Source organism: Meleagris gallopavo, chromosome 4 (genome assembly GCF_000146605.3).
Source record: "Meleagris gallopavo isolate NT-WF06-2002-E0010 breed Aviagen turkey brand Nicholas breeding stock chromosome 4, Turkey_5.1, whole genome shotgun sequence".
Classification (NCBI taxonomy): domain Eukaryota; kingdom Metazoa; phylum Chordata; class Aves; order Galliformes; family Phasianidae; genus Meleagris; species Meleagris gallopavo.
Window position 1 is genome coordinate 12,746,794 of NC_015014.2, and position 17,393 is coordinate 12,764,186.

Here is a 17,393-nt window from a genome sequence, read left to right on the forward strand (position 1 = left end):
ACATACAGATTTCTACATTCATCTCCCCATAGCCAAATAATTGACTATCAAGTTATGTATATGAAGAATAAAGAGAGCTGCAAAATAACAATATTCTGGCTGCTTCAGCTGAGCAGTGGAAAGGGGAACTCATACAAAACCAAAGACTCACAGAAGCATTCGTGATTCCACAGAACCCTAAAACAAACATTAGGATTTGAACAGTTGTAGACGTCCTTTCTTACATGCTTAAATTGCATACGTGCAGAAATAATGAATTTACAATTTAAATCATTTTAACTGATCATTTCTGATAAACCACAAGACACACTGGCCTCGTTTTTTTGTTCAGAGAAAGAGAGAAGAGTTATATAAAACATAACTTCAATTTGCTTAGAGATCCACTAACAACTTTTATGGTATATTTCCAGTTGCAAAGAAAAAAAACCACCAGAAAAATAATGAAGGCTAATAGTCTTTCTATACTACAAGGATTTGCTTTCACACTTTGTATCCCATGACAGCTTAACAGCTGAAGCATCTGTCTTAACTCTGATATCTCTCCTTTTCACTGCTTTTACAGTCTGTTCATATCACCAAAAGGTATTTTTGTTTATGAATAGATATGGTGCGCCCCCTTGTGCTCACACCATTATTAAAACCCAAGCAGATACTAAAATTTTCCAGAAAATGCTCCTAAAATGATCCTCACATGCCACTGATTTTCAGTAAAAAAATCAATACTATCACTATTTCACCAGACAAACAAATAAAAAAAAAAATCCATGCATTTCTTTGAAGCGTTAAACCAAAAAAAATAACATTTAATTGTAGAGTATTTGAAAGAATTATATCTAGTAATAGATACAAACAGTGGAATTATTTTAAATACTCATTGTCACATTATCATACTGTATGATCCAGCACTTCAAGGCTCCAAAATTCATTACATAGCATAAAAAAGCTCCCAACATAAACGCTTACCTTTGAATGTGTGATAGACAGTGTATCCACCCAAACACGCCAGCCACCCCACTCATACTTGATAGCATGGTAAAGCAAAATTCGAAAAACGGTATACACCATCTCAGTTATCTTCTGCTCCTCTGAAGTCTTGGGATTAAAACAGCAAAGAGAAAGCATCCACTCCTGCCAAACGGAGCACTGCAACAAACTCCTGCAAAATACACACTATTTAATAAAATTGCAAAGTATGTTTTAGAAATATATATCCATCCAGAGAGGAATACGACATCTCTAATTGCAGCAGCATACAAGATTCTCTAATTTTACATATTCAAAACCATATTACACATTTTGCTGAACAGCAATGCTTAATGAGACTAACAAGAATATCCCGTTACATTTTTTATGCTGCTTATTTGCATACGTATATGCATAAGGTAAGCCATCTTACCTCCTATTTTCTCTGCTGTTATTAAAAAGTTTAATCATATCTGAGAGAAAGGCTCGCCGAATCTCCAACGTTTCTGGACTCTGGGGAGAATTCCGTAGCAGGATGGCAATAACCTTCAAAATCTCTGTAAAACAGTTAACAAGCAAGAAAATATTAGTACCAACCAAAGATTAAGACACCTTCAAATATCATCTTTATGCTAATTACTTCAAAGAAAGTGCATTCACAAAAAATATATACTTAGCAGAAGCAACTATTTGAGCAGGAAGTTTAACTATTTCAAATCCCTCTTAAACTACTCCAGATATGTTTTTTTAGTTACCAAGTTTCAGCAACACAAATGTTACTGCATGATAAATGGATTTAAAACACATTACTACCAGAATGTGTTAGAACCTTATTTTAAGGAGGAGTTAATACGTCAGGTATAAAATCAACTAGAGAAAAAAGCAGAAATTTGGTCCTCCATTAATAACTATGATTTTTTGAAAAATGTGAATAACTTACCAATCTTAAATATTTCTAACGTAAAAAAAAGTGTTTGAGGAAGGAGACTAAACCTTTCTGATTTCAAGTTCCACTGCTTATTCTAGGAACATGTCTTCTACGCTTTTGGAGGTGGTCAAAATCGTATCTTCCATCCTATTGAAGCAGTGGAGCAGTCATCGTTCTTGTTACTTCAAAAAGTTCATTTTATTTCCCAAGTAAGATGCAACTTGTACACAGACACTGTGATCAGTATTGATCTCAAAAAGGTAACTTAGAAATCACTTGTCCCACTAGACCTGAGTATTTCTAATTTATATCTCACAATACAAATATTCTGTGTTAATTACAACAGTAAGTACCACTTAAAAAAAATTTAAGAAACAGAAATGTCGAGTTTCCTGCTTCATACAGACTTAACATGAGGCAAAGATTTACCATAGCATACTGTAACCAGATTTTTCTGATCTGCTTTGTTTTCATTTCTCTTCCAAACTATCCACATGAAGGAAACCCACTACTACAATCTACTTCTAATAACAAAGCAGCTACGAAAGTGAGAAATGCATATTTCTCCAGAAAAAAAAAATGAATTCCCAAAGCTAACATAATGCCATTGTATTATACAAAGACTACATTAACATTGCATATAATTCAGAAAAGGAGATCAGTATTTCCTCATAGTTCAAAAGACATCTAACGTTTAATATCAAGATATTTTCCAGTAAAGCAAGCTAACCAAAACAGTGAGAAGATACACTTCTACTTTCCACTCAGTATCGTTGGCCTGAAGGTTATTTAAGATGAAGGCTGCTCCCGTATTTCAGGTAATTTAGTTTGGCATCACTAAATAATGCAATCAGAACTGTGCTGGAGCCTTAACGTGTATTAAAACAAAATATTCCGTGCATGCAAGTATTGAAAATCTACTTCATAACATGACTGCACAGCCAAAAAATGGTGAGTTATGAACTACATATATATTTATACTGAAATGTCTTTTCAAAAGCTGAAGAGACTTGCTTCCTAAATAACTCCACCTAAGTGGAAAAACTACTTAAAACCAAGATGAGAATTAAGACTGGTTAGAGTAATGAATAAGCAACTCTCTCCTTCCTTCTCCCAGCAGACTTTTATTATGGTATCACTGAAAAACATTTATCATTCTTACGAGGATTTTGTATCTTCACTGTTGAATCTGGGTCAGGATGTTGTTTATGTATCACTTGAGTACAAATCTGTTCAGTCAGAATCTAGAGAGAAGAACAGACATCGTATCAACAGTGATGAAAAGAGCGTATTGAAAAACAGTTGCATACAACTTCATACACCACCATTATTATTCCATTTCTCTACGGCTACAAAAACTAGGTTTTTTCAGCTTACTTATTATCTGAAATTGTTCATAATGAGCATAACCAGGTTAGGCAGAAAAAAAAAATCAAGTAGTGAACTTATAGGAAAAAAAAGCAGCACTCAACTGCATCGCACTTCAGTTTTGATGTCATCTGGAAAACATCAGCAGAAATATGCAAGCAATTTTCCAATAATGTCTAACAAACAATTAGAAAGATGGAATTTTAACTGAAGTATGTTACTACCTCAAATAAGACATTGTATGTGGTCATGGTGATCAAGTTTGTATGAAGCATCAGCCTTTCAGCCAGCAAAGAAAACAATCCATGTCCAAGCATGATTTCAGCTTTTCTCCTAAAACAGTACAGAAAGATAAAATAAGCACAAGTATTCAACTAGCCAGAGAAAAAAAGCATGCCTCAGAAATACAGAGTGATTGAATTTTATTATTATTTTTAAAGACTTTAACTTTGTCAAAGGAAAAGGATAAGGATTCCAGCTCTGAAGGAGCAAGTCACTCAGTGAAGACAGACAGAAGACAGCAGTCTTTCTTAAATGTGGTCCAGTCACTCATAGGTCCAAAAATTTGTGAGGCACCCCTATAGAATTCTTGATAAAACTTAAAAAAAAAAAAAAAAAAGGGACACCTTTTTCCTGATCTAACGCAAAAATATCTTTTAACCACAGACAGTGATCTCAATAGTTACCTAGTATTGTAATCTATTAATTGGGTAACTCAGCTAACTGGTATCAATATCACACTTCCTGACATAGTTGCACAATCTCACGACTTGCAAAAAACAAAAACATGGTGAACAAATTTATTTAGAGAAAAAATAGTGGACAAGTCCACGTGACACTCCTACAAAGTAAAGACATTTGCCCATAATGGCCCTACTATCAGACACACAGCTCACAAGATTATATTTACAAGTAAGTTATTAAGGTGCAGTCTCAGCCGAGAAGGCTTCAAGACTGAAAATCTTTTTACCTCAATGATCCTCGCAACAAAAAATGGCTTACTCATAAAAGCTATCAGGCAAATTAAAAAAAAAAAAAATGGTGATTTAGCTCAGTTTTACCCAATATTACTTAAAAGGTTTAAAATGACAATTGAGACATCTTAAATCTAGTTTCCAGTAAGCAGTAAGAGTTTCCATCTCACCAGTCTAATTCTTGCTACTAATTTTACTGACATAATGCAAAATTGCACTTTGAAGAGCAGGCAACCACGAGGCAAATAAGTAGTAAATGACCTAGACAAGGAAGTAAGAAAATCTTGACACAAGTACTTATACCATGTCAGAAGTCGATTAGTGACAAATCCAAAGTACTTAAAGAAGAGTAGCCACTATTCAGTGTAGTATATCTAGTGATTAACTTACAACATAGCTTTTTTATTTTATATACAAAACAATATGCTTACACAAACACAACTCAGACATACATATAAATAAAAATAATCTTTATATATATTTTTATATATATTTATATATACACACATATTTATGAGTCACAAGACACTATTTTATATTTTTTTTTAAGACTTAAACCAGTACTTACTTTGGAGCAAGATGCTTTAAGAAATACCCCATCACTTTCAGAGCTTGCACCCTGATGCCTTCACTTTTTGATGCTAAAAGTTTATAGATGACCCTGAGTATAAAAAACACAAAGCTTCCTGAAATAGTTTAAATGCCAACAGTTTTTGGCATGACAAATTAACTAGAATAGATTGTCCAAGCCTATTTTAAAAGGATGAGTATTAATAAGTAGAACAACATTTATTTTAACTGCCCAACAGTTTGTGATTTCACATTTTATAATTATATTTAGAGATTTTGAAATGAAGTTAAAGCACTTCCCAGAGATCAATATCTACAGATGCAGCTCTGGAAAGTCTACTGCAGTTTCTACATGCAAAGCTACTTTAATCTGATGTTTTATCTAGAAAACTAAGCAAGCAATTGTTTCACTATATATGTAGCTGCATAGGTATGGGGATTATTTTTTTTCTACTGCCATATTTGACACTCGTATGATTCAATAGAGTATACACAGAAGTAAGACAACAGCATGTCGGTATGCATTTCTCTCATCTCACTCATTCTGGTTTCTGCTTTTTGGGAACAACAAAGTTATCATTCTTTGCTAGAGATGCAGAAGTCAACATACACGGGGGCTTTGAAAATGAACTCATTTATACAACCCTCTCTGGATAAACAGACTCTTGCTGAACGTAGTAGCTACACTAGCCAACGAGGTTTCTTGGGGCCACACAAAGTTAAGAAGCAGTAATTAGTAACATTCTAAGGACGTGTGATGTATGTAGTTTGCCAGGCAGCTAGTGTAAAAAGCCCATTCCCCCAAGCAGCACTCAAGTTCTGTAAGCATATGATACATAATCATATTCCCATCAACTGTCCCTGATTACTTGATAGCTTTTCATCTCTATACATTTAAAGCGTAAGATCTTCTCAAGAAGTTTGCCTTGTTCACTAAATCAAACTGGGTGAGACTATATTATAGCTGTCTTAGAAAAGGACAACAAGAGAGTAGGCAAATTAAAATTCCTGAAAAGCCTCTTTCAGAAGTCCTGGCTTTGGAGTTTCTGTTAGTAATAACGAACAGCTCTCAAAACCCACACCATCTTTAATGTAGTTTATCTCTATTTTCAAAAAAGCAATCACAGTCACAGCAGAATTCTGCAGGTATCCATTCCTTAAGCTAGTTGGTATGAGCTTTCCTTCCTATAGACTAGCTACTACAGGTGACTGTAAGAGACTTCACCAGTGTCTTCAGAGACAGACAACAGAACACTACCTGATCAGGCACATTTGATGGAGGAATACACACTTCATTAATTTCCAGAACACAGAATTTGTAATTGCAAATAGCAGATATATCACTAAGCAAGGAAGCAAGACAAGAAATGACCGGCGACGATATCAGAGCAAGGAATGTAACAAACGAGACAGGAGAGCAAAATGATTTCTCACTGTAGACACACTATTCATACTGACTTGCCTGTGCACTAGTTAATAAAAAAGAAAATGTCTAGTGCCAGTTGTTAAATAAATATATTACATTGGAGACTCAACGTGACATTCAAATGTTTTATTATTTGGAGTTCTTATTAGTTTTCTATAGCATAATACATTACCATACAAATGAAGTCTAAGGTGAAGAAAATAGGTTAAAAGACACAGCCTAACACTAAGAGTGGAGGAACCAATTATGAACGTGCCTGAATGTTGTCTCTTGGGAAAGGGCAACTGAAAAAAAATATATGTATAAATGGGGGTTAACCAATAGGTGCAACAAAATGTACCAAATGAGACTTTGCCTTTATATAGCAAGAGAATTACTATTCCTCATACGCTTCTAGGAATAGGTCTTATATTTGTTTGCCTGTACAAGTTCTTCCCCTGCCATGTCCAGACAGATGGATTTTAAAATAGGAAACTTCAGTAATGACTCTCTCTAAGAAACCCAGCACAAAATCAGAGTTACAGTCTCTACCTGTGTTTTACCTACAGATCTTTACCTGCGCTTTAACTGTTAGTATTTGCTACTTTCCCTACTTTCCTCTCACAGTAGTGTTAAAAAATATCTTCCATTTTGTTGGGAAACAGAGATTGTGAATATAGCAATGACAAATGTAAACAAAGGGCTTCCCCTGACAAGTCTGATAACGCTTTACACATTAAGAAAAAAAAAGGAAAAAAGCTAATAAAGATCAGAAGAAATCTGAACAAACTTTTCACAGCGCTTTCAGTTCCAAAATACATGCAATAAGGGAGGCAGAAGACTAAATGCTAGTAGATGAAGACTTCAATGTACAGACTAATTCAAATCAAACTACTTGTTTAAGCATAATCAGCACCCTGGAAACATATTTTAAAAAGACCTCATTAATGATAAATCCAACATCACCTCTTGCCAATAGAATACCTGGACACAAAAATCCCCCAAGAGAAAAACAGTGAGATCACAACACATATATTGATGAGGATCTTTCAGATTTCATGGTAACTGTAGCAAGTAATGGTATGCTCAAAAACATAATTTCCTTTTGCCCACTTACAAAACTTCACTTACTGTAATCCATTCCTCTGATCAAAAGCAGGGATCATAGAACTTGGGTGCTCTGACATGAGAGCAACAAGCAACTGCAGGACATCCATTAGATTGTCATCCTGGTGAGTAAAAGTTATAAATTTGAATTAAAAAACACCTACGCTAGGACATTATTTGGTTCAAGGAATCACCATACAATACTTCAAAATTATGTGGAGAGTAACAGTAGTAACTAGGACAAGATCAAAAGAGCTACAGACCTGGAAGGCAAGAGCATATAAGCAGAAGAAAACATTATGATGAAAATACTTCCTTTTGTAGAGTAACAAGTGACACCAACAACTTGGACAGGGAAAAACACTATTAGACTTTGTTATTTCCTTCCATGCACATATTAGTCTGTACATATGCACATTTCACTCTCTTTTACTGCACAGCAGCTAGAAATTAACTGCTGCACATTTTCTGTGACACAAAGTAGTTGTTTAACATAAAATCTCTACTAACAAATGCCCACCCAAAGAAAAAAAATACCACAGCTTGCCACAGGCAATATTTAAAATGAGTAATTCAAGCTGTTCAATAAAGTTTTTTTCCACACCAATAGTCTAAAGCACTCTAACGTGGAACAACTTCTTAAGCTGTAGGTTAGTTGTAACTAAAAGTAACCTATGAAATACTGAAACATGATTGTTTCTCCTTTTATCATTCATTGTGGTAATAAAATGAAAATTTATTTTACAAGTTCTTTCCAAATTTTCCACTTTTAAACAAATATTCTGGTTCTATTAGAAAATCAGTTTTACATCCCTCTGGCCAACTGTGTTCACGTAAAGATATTACTAGATTATATCACAGACTCTGTCACTGACTTATAAGCCCTATGATGAGGCCAAATTCTATTTTTTTAATGTTTTTCTGAATATACATCAAGATACCTTATTCTGTGGCATCCTGCTTTTAATGTTTTACCCTATAAGTGGTTTAAACAGTTAAAAATATCACCTTCTTATCTGAAGGTCACAAAGTTTCTGCTCTTTTGGCTTACTCCTGTATGTTAACAAGACTTTTTTTTTTCAAGTATCTATATTATAAAGCTGAATGACTTAAGGTAATGACCATGATATTGCCAAGTACATGGATCAGTAATCAGCACAAAGCATAAAAGGAAAACATAGATGTAAACAGAAAGAAAAAAAAATCTGTACTGCTTGAAGTTCAATTAATTCCTTATTTTTCCCATTTCAAGCACCCTTACAGAGATGAGATCAGTTAGATTTATGTTCCCATTTCCCTTGTCTTTGATGTTGCATCTGGCATAAAGTGCCTTTTCCCGGTGCTAAAATATTAAGATGCAGATGTATCAGTGGTAACCAACATTTTCTCCCAATTAAGTTTATATGCTTCTCTTAGATGCCATTAACATACATCTTTATTTTTTAATGCATGTTTTCAATTTTATTGCTTTATTTAAGAAGCAAAATAAAAAGGAGTAAGAAACAAAAAATATTACTTAGGCAGCATAAAATAGTATTTTGTCTTTTTTTTTTCTTCCTCTAAGTCAGTCTCGCCATCTGTTTTTCTGCTTGGCAAATCAGTTTGCAGAACAACATAGGAAACCATTTTGACTTCCTAGCTTAATGAACTTCAATAACATTGAACATAGTGCTTGAATCATTGCAAGAATATTGGCAGCTCAGCATGCTACAACGGAGTTGAACAATACTTGCTATTTCCTCTACAGAGCCATCTTGTGACATCAAGACAGCAATACTGGAAAACACAGTGCAAAAGTAGCACCCGGAAAAGCAGATGTTTAAAAATTACCTCATGAATAGTGAGTAGATAATTGAGGATTGCCTGCAATTCTTCTTCTTTTATTCCATAGTCCTTTAAAAAAAAAAAAGTTTTACGTATTATCTTTCAAGGACAAAAGAATCATTGTCAAAAGAGCATCATCAGAAGCCATGATTACATACAGTTCAAGTCTCACAAGGCAAATATGCTTTCACGTGATACTATAATAGCTTCATAAATAGAAGACAGCTTTTTCTCTGCCCAAGAAAGGGCCCACTGAAGTTTTAAAAAATACGGTAAGAATCCAATACAGGAATGAAAATAGGCAGATACTAATCAAGTACAATGAAATTGATAGAGGAACATGTGAAAGCTCATGTTAATTGATTCAGAGAATATGAACATATCATTAATAACAAATTAAAGTGTCAAAGAGGATTCAAAGTAAACCTGAGCCTCTTCCCTACACTTACAGCCAATTTATGCTTCTTATGCTACTATAGAATTTTATTTTCAGTTACTTTCAATTTCACTTAAAGTTAAATCATTTATGGATTTTACATTTATGGCTTAGGAATATACCTTGAAGGGTTTTTTTGTTGTTTTTTCTAATCTTCTTTTTGTGAACATGAAAATATTTGTTTCTAAGAATGGGATCAAGGAAGGGAAAAGCTGTTCCTTCATTTCCAGGGCTTTTTTTTCCTTTTTTTTTTTTCTTTCTAATTAAGTCACTCAATTCCCAAAAAGATCTTGCATAAACAAAAAATGTGCAGAAGAATCAACCTTTAATCATGGACACCTTTTTTGCTGTCCTTGTGAAACTGTATCCAAAACTGTCCAAGTTATAAATCTCTCACAGAAAAAGATAAAAGCCTAACTATTTTTAAATGAAAGTCTTATTTTTCTAGTTAAGTTTTCTCTGCTACTTCAGTCGCAGATCATCTGACTTAAAGTAAATGATGAGAAATGATGAGAACTTTTCTTGTAATTACTCATCTCAACTACTGGGGCTGTGGGCAGCAGCAGCACAGGGTCCCTTAGTAATCAAGAGGGAAAAAGGGAGCTAAATTCAAACACAGAAAAGACATAGCCTAGAAAAGGAAGGAAGAAGAGAAAACAAAGCTTACAATAGGAGATTACAAGAAGTCTACAAGCAGAAGAAGTGCTGTGCTTCAATATTCTTCTAGTGTCTAAAGAATTATTGTGAAACTTACTGGCAGCATTTTTCTTATCCCCCTCTGTCCCTCACATATAATGCTCAATAATGCTCCTTAGTCTTAAAGCACTTACAATGCAGGTGGCACTGTTTTTGCAAAAATACATAGTAAGGAATCAAATGAATCAGAGCAGACCATATTTCCTAAGCAGTAGATCTTTCTCAGGTAATTATTTAATAGCTCCATGTTTGATTAAAAATTCTTGAATGGGAAAAGTGCATTTGGCTGCAGCAACGGCCACAGTAAGATGCACCTTACATGGTATTTCTATTTACTTCTTTACAACATTCAGCCTGCTTAGAACAAAATGCTACGTTAGAATGGATTTCTTAATGAAAAGAAATTTAGATATCCCACCTTCATCACTAGTTGTTTAATGAACATCAACAAAAATGCTCGCAGAGATAAAGTCTCTTTTTGAGTAGGCCGTGGCCCATCTACAGAAGAAAAGAAGTAGATATATGGAATGCAAATTAATGGTGGTTAATAGCATAGTATCCATTTCCGTATACAGAAAAATAAATGGCATACACTGCGTGGAGAGAGAACAATGCTTAGAACAGCTATTTTTTCCTCTACTTCTTAACACAAAATAGTGATGCATTCCACTGCAGTTAGCAAAACCTCTGAGGTTCCTGAACTTTATGTCAGAGGTTCCTGGTTATAGCAGTTTTCAATTGTTGTTAAAGTTGTTCTACTTACATCCAAAGGAAGCTACTGTACACACTGGCTTCAACTACAATGAAAACCAATCCTAGAGCATTACATATAAAGATTACCTGGACAGTCAAAGACCAAATTTCTTAACTCCAAGCCAAGAGGGCTTGTTTCTGCCATATCTGTGTAAAGACAACTTCCACTAAAATATTTTAAATACTCAAATAGTTTATCATTCCCAGGAGAGGCAGGGTTAAAAAAAAAAAAAAAAAACAGGTTAGCAACCAAAGTAAGAGCTTTCATACAGAAAGCAAATGTACAGTTGCAAGTCCATTTTCAGGAATAGTAAATTTGTGTCTTCATTGGGAAAATAGGGGGGGAAAAAAAGGAAAAAACACTTAACTTTACTTATTACAGGATACAAAATACCACAAAGGGATCTTTGTAACCAGGCACACACCTACCATTCCAAAAGTCTACAGTTCTGCTAGTCAGTTCTATCTACTATTAATCCACACCAGTCTCTGGTCACAGAGGACATTGTTTTCTTCAAAAGGTTTCACTCGTTTCTTAAAAAAGAACTTTCAACAATATCCTACGGACAAAAGCACACCGTTGGGACTGTTACAGTGAACCAATTCCATTGAAGTACAATTTCTGGAATATACACAGTTCTATTACATAGTATACGAGACAATCCTCAAAACAAACAAGTAGAAACGAATACGTACCTACGCCTTTGGGAGTTATACCACTGCGATCTTGAGGATTCACTACCCAGTAATAATACTTCAGGGTATGCATGACCAAAAGAACTGTCCCAACCCGTCTAATTGCACCATATATGTTAACAGTGCCAATGAACTCAGTAGACAAGTAAGTGTACAGGATCAGCTGAACCTGCAACACCCAATCAGGAAATTAAAAAAATCACTGCAACAATATTACAGCACATCAGACATTTCTTGAATTTCATCTACTAAAATTTCTTAAAGAAATAGATTTTCTGAGCATAAAATAGTCACAAAGCTCCTAAAAGTCCTGCCAACTGACAAAAAAAAAAAAATCATTTCTAAAAATAAATTGTTAATACAACTAAAATAGGCTGTTGTGGGTTTTTTGGTGGTTGTTGGTTTTTGTTTTTCTTTCTTTTCTCAAGGTAGTCCACGCTTACAGGAGCACAAAAGCATGACAGTCACACAATCACAGACAACTGAAGTTGACTGACACTGCTTGGGGCATGCTAAGGGGTTGTGGTCAGAATGTAGCTGAGACATGCCTCACCAGTGCTGAGTAAGGGGGCAAGACCACTTCCCTCAATCAACTGGCTACGTTGCCTTCAGCTACTTAAAACTAGAAAGAAAACTGCATTTGTCAGAAGAATTTCACACAAAGTATTCTTTTATTATGTCAAGTGCATATGTAGGAATTTAAGCCTACAATAAATTTATTTATCTTTCTATGCTGAAGAATAATGCCTTAAAAATAATTCTCTAATAATTTCATTTAGCTGCAGCAAAGAGATGCTTTGCTGTGACTTCTACAGTAACATGATTAGTGCTGATTCAGTTGTGTTTTTTTTTTTTAAAGGAATAACAAATCTTCATGGAAGGGACAAAACAAAGTCCGATAAGATTTTAAGTAGGACCAGCTAGAAAGTTTTTGTTCAAGTATATCGCACTGAGAGAACAGATTCAAAAAAGCACAAGTACCCCACAGGGGCATACATGAACTTAAATAAATACTTCTCTCTGGACAGCCCAGAACAATTTCTCATAAAAATTACTGTTTGTTGTTATTTTTGTTTTTTGCCATCTAATCCATTCATACTTCTCCATCAATCTAAAACATTGACTAGCTCAGACACTCCTCAAGCCAACATACTTCATTGTGCTAAACACTGCAGCTTTATAATTCTCTAATTACTTTGGGATCTTGCAACACTTGACTGTCATATGAAGAAAAACAAAGCCTGAAACCGTTTCTATATGATTTCTACTGGAAGCCAGGAACTGTAATTGTGCAAGCTGTCTTTACCTCAACCCTCTCAAATAGATACATCATAAGGGAATTGTATTCATAAGAATAAACAGTTTTACCTGTGCTGGGATATGAATCCATATTGCAGGATTAAGGAGAATATGATCACATAGCTGTTTCAGCAAGGGCGCCCCATTGTGCAAGTTGCTCAGGTACTTAGAAAAAGCAAGGCATAGCTCTAGTACAGCTCGGGTAACATGAACTTTGGAAGACTGTAGAAGAAAATTTTTAAGAAAATCTTAAACAAGAACTCTGGAGATGACTGTGTCGACTGAGTTTCCTCCCTTCCCTCCACCCCCCCCAAACCCCCCCCCCCCAAAAAAATAAAATTAAACATAAACATGAGATCAAAAATGGGTATTTTTGTTTGTTTGTTTTTACCTTTTCCAAGCTATATCCTATCACAAGGAAGCCCTTACAGGAAAGCATTTGATCTTGCATAGCAATCGAGTTCTTCAACAACTCCATAATAAAAGCCAACAAAGTTGAACTGAAAAACATAATATTTTAGAAAGACATTTTGAAGTGTGACCACAACAAGACAGAAGGTATTCTCAAATTAACACTTCTATACACAGCCCATAAGCAATGTATCAAATAAGAGCTTAGATCAGAATTTTAACGACAAAAAAAAAAAGATAAAATTTAAACCTCTCATTTTCTTCTTTAAATTAATGTATGTCTAACTCAAAAGTTTGTATTCCAAGATAAGCATGCAATAGCAAAATTCTTAAAATACATTTGCGCAGAAAGGCAGCAATTATTGTGTGGTTCTCTCTGCTCCTTGTTTTAGTTTTAAACTTCTCCAAGATCAGCGACCAATGTCATTACAGTTACCACTACTCTGCTTTCAGATGAACAGGTGGAAATATTTTTCTAGACAGAGGTTGGTTCGAGTTACTTCAACTCCACACTACTGCTAGAAGTAACATTCATGCCTTTGCCCTTGCGTCACAACACTAGCACCTATCTATGAATCAATACAAGCCAGCAGAAAAACACCCTATAGATGAGTTACTCTGCAACCAAATCACATCCTTGATTCATCATGTATGCATAAATCTAAGTCATCTCAGGAGAAGTCCAGGAATGCGCAAAATGGGCTGAAGGAACTTTGTAAGCACTCCTGCTTTACAATGGTAGGGACGTAGATAATCTTTCAGCCATCATGAAGCCACAATTGCAATGAAACAGAGAAAACAGACCAATTCTAAAAAACAATACTTTTGCTGTTACTGCATCTGTATTATAACTGAGGAGCTACAACTGCTTTTGTTTCTGTTCAGGAACTGGACTGATGAGAAACAGAGTTGAATTCAGGGGAAAAGCCAAAAAATTAATACATTCTTCAAGTTTGGCAGCAATAATGCGTAGTAGAATAAAAAGAAAACAGCTTTTGACTGTTCTTGGTATTACCTTCAATGTCAAAATACTAATATATTTTAAGAATGCTAGTAAGCGAGCTGAAAAAAGATTCATTTTCATTCTTCTGTTTATTTTCAAGCTCTATGCCACAAAATGTCTGAAGAAAAAAGAAAAAAAAAGAATGCTTTCATATAAACTGAAAAAACCATCTTTCCCAAAGGATTCTTTTTTCCTGTGACAGGAAAAAGCTCAAAAAAGAACTGTCCATAATTATGGCAACTAAAAAAAAAAAAAATTGTCACATAGCAATAAGCATCCCTTCTGGTTCTGTACTAACTTTTTCATGGGAAGTATGGTACAAAACAAATCTACTTCACAAAACAGTCACACCTGCCTGTAGCAATGTTATGTTTTTCTAGTTAGACATAGTTCCACAAGTGAAATTACAGTACAGTGCCAATTAATAAAGCAAGATTTAATTTCCTTCACACAAATAAGAAACAAAGAACACAGCTATATGCACTCACCAAACAGTTGTGTCAATGTGGTCTGATGAATATTGCCTATAGTCTAGCTGTGCAAAGAGAGGAAAAAGTACCTGCACTCCTCCAATGGAATGCAAGGCACTTTGGACAGAATGTGTCAAGACTGCTTTCACATCCTGGCAAAAAAAAAAAACAAATTGAGAACTCTGAAAAACTGTTAAAAAAGTTTGCTAGAAATAATCTGAAATTTCTTCAACATGAAAATCGTATTACCAATTAAAAAGAGAACAGCAAGAAGTATAAAACTGACTTCTATAGCCACTCTAAATATTCAAGCTGCCTGATTTACTGGCGTAGAGAAACCCTCAGAAGAATACATAGGAGGTAGCTTGCAAACTCTAAAACAAGTCTTTAATAATATTGAAACTCTAGGAAAAAATCTTCAAGCAAATTAAAAAATTTAGGCATTCAAAGGCTGGGAAGCAAAGAGTATAATGTCAACAGAGTGAAGCTCTGTTAGGGATAGGGAGATAGATAATGTCTGTAAAGAATGAAAGTGTGTCAGCAATGAGGAAGAAGAATGTTTCTGAAAAGTTAACAGGATTTCTTAGTAATATTGACATTTTTTAGATTGTAATTTTGATTAAAGAACCTTTTCATAGTCCTTATGTGCACCCACATTAATTCAAAAAGATAGCATGCCCACGCACCAATGAGGCAAGGGTTCCTCTGACTATACTACACACGGCATTACAAACAAAAGTAGAATTGTATTCTTCTCTCTTGCTGTTTCAGAGAAGCTGCCCACTTTTATTTTCCTGAGTGAAGCTAAGAGAAATGTCCAGTATGGTTAACACAGTGGTCACACGAACAAGTCAAGTAGCTTGATAACTTCAAGAACTGACTCCTAACCATCTGCATCAGCTTTGGAGATTTAAGTAGTAAGGCACTTAGCTGTGCTGAGAGCTGACAGGGAAAAGCAGCAGAGATGACCTGGGGAGGAACCCACCCTCAGCAGCTCTTTATCTTATAGAAATCCCAGCTTAACGTGATTTTTCAGATTTTCAAAAAGTAAACCATCTATATTCTAAAAATCTATGAAAAATGTTGCCATACCTGCAGCATGAGGGCATGTGGTGAATGAACAAAAATAGAAGGGTTATCTTTAGGGGATGACTCTAGACAGAGCTGTGCATCTGTAGCCCTTGGATTGTACATAAAAGCAATAGCACTGGATAGCTTGCCATCATACAGCAACAATTTATGATGATCATCAAGGAATAGATCACTTTCTGCCTTGAATTTGAATGTTCCCTGCATTGGGGAAGTGTTGAGGACAGAAAACAAAGAAAAACATTATATACATTTCAAATACAGTTCAGAACACAACTATTAATAGAAAATGACACTGTTTCTTAAATCCAACAATATTTCAAAAAGGAGTCTCATAACAACATTGACTCAAAATCAATTTTACAAAATTACAACTGTGCAACTGTTTTCTGACGCCTGAAGAATGACACTGTCAAAATGGCGGGTAATGCAAAAGAAAGACATTAGCTAGGAAACAGACTGGCAGTCAACAATGTTCACTCAGAGGGAACTAATAATTGAGGAGCAGAGAGAAAAGAATCCATCTTTTTAGCGTATGTTTATACAGCTGCTAGGGAATAGCAGCCTTCAATTAGTGCCCCTCAGGCTAAGACAAAACAAATAATAAATCACTGCAACAGAACTCATCTTCAGCACTAACTTTACACATTAAGCAAGACTGACTAGCAAAAGCAACTACTAGGCTACTCTCCTAAAACAAATACATAATACCTAATGATCTCAAGTTTTCAGCCTCCATGGAAAAAATGAACCTACTAAAAGAAAGTGCTCTTCTCACCCTTCCAATCACCCGAAACCTTGAGAACAAGAACTCAAGCTTGTTCTTATATTGTTTATTTGTTTTTATAAGAAATTTAAAAAAATGAATTAACATTTAATTGCAGTTTGTAATATGATGCACAGGCTTGTATTAATTTTTGCAACAGGTTAATAAAACATTCAATGATAACAATATTTTCAGAACATAGGTGTGCCACAACAGTCTTACACTGACTACGTTACTTGAACTAAACTTCAGAAGTTTTACAGTTAATTCCATGCTACCTTATATCCCAGACCAAGCTGATAAATGGCAAAGATTTGAGCAGCATTGAGAGCCTCACTAAAAAGGTAAACAGACGTCATTTGCCCACAAAACACTCGATTGGCATCTGCTGTTTCTGAGGAACCCAGGAAACATTTGTCAAATGTCTAAAAATAAATAAATAAATAAATAAATAAATAAAGCAACACAGACAAATTATCCAAGAAATACACACATTATTAAAGAATAATATTATTTTTACAAGTAAGAAAGCTTTTAAGGTTTTAGTGGAAACAAATTTTTAAGTTTTGACAATATAAGCAGAATGTACTTCTCCCTACCAAGGAGTTATAAGTAATTTTTTTCTTTTTTCTTTT

The 17,393-nt window shown here is 34.7% G+C and overlaps 1 protein-coding gene across 1 annotated transcript in view; it reads right to left on the minus strand.

Annotated features, from left to right (window-relative positions):
- The window catches only part of LRBA (LPS responsive beige-like anchor protein), a 368,564-nt gene that overhangs the window by 309,146 nt on the left and 42,025 nt on the right, over positions 1 to 17,393 (minus strand). Inside the window, 14 exon segments of the mRNA XM_010709547.3 lie at positions 964 to 1,156; positions 1,397 to 1,520; positions 3,054 to 3,135; positions 3,484 to 3,592; positions 4,802 to 4,894; positions 7,340 to 7,437; positions 9,146 to 9,208; positions 10,690 to 10,769; positions 11,721 to 11,889; positions 13,089 to 13,241; positions 13,411 to 13,519; positions 14,922 to 15,055; positions 15,996 to 16,193; positions 17,037 to 17,183. Coding sequence (XP_010707849.2) covers positions 964 to 1,156; positions 1,397 to 1,520; positions 3,054 to 3,135; positions 3,484 to 3,592; positions 4,802 to 4,894; positions 7,340 to 7,437; positions 9,146 to 9,208; positions 10,690 to 10,769; positions 11,721 to 11,889; positions 13,089 to 13,241; positions 13,411 to 13,519; positions 14,922 to 15,055; positions 15,996 to 16,193; positions 17,037 to 17,183 — 1,752 coding nt within the window.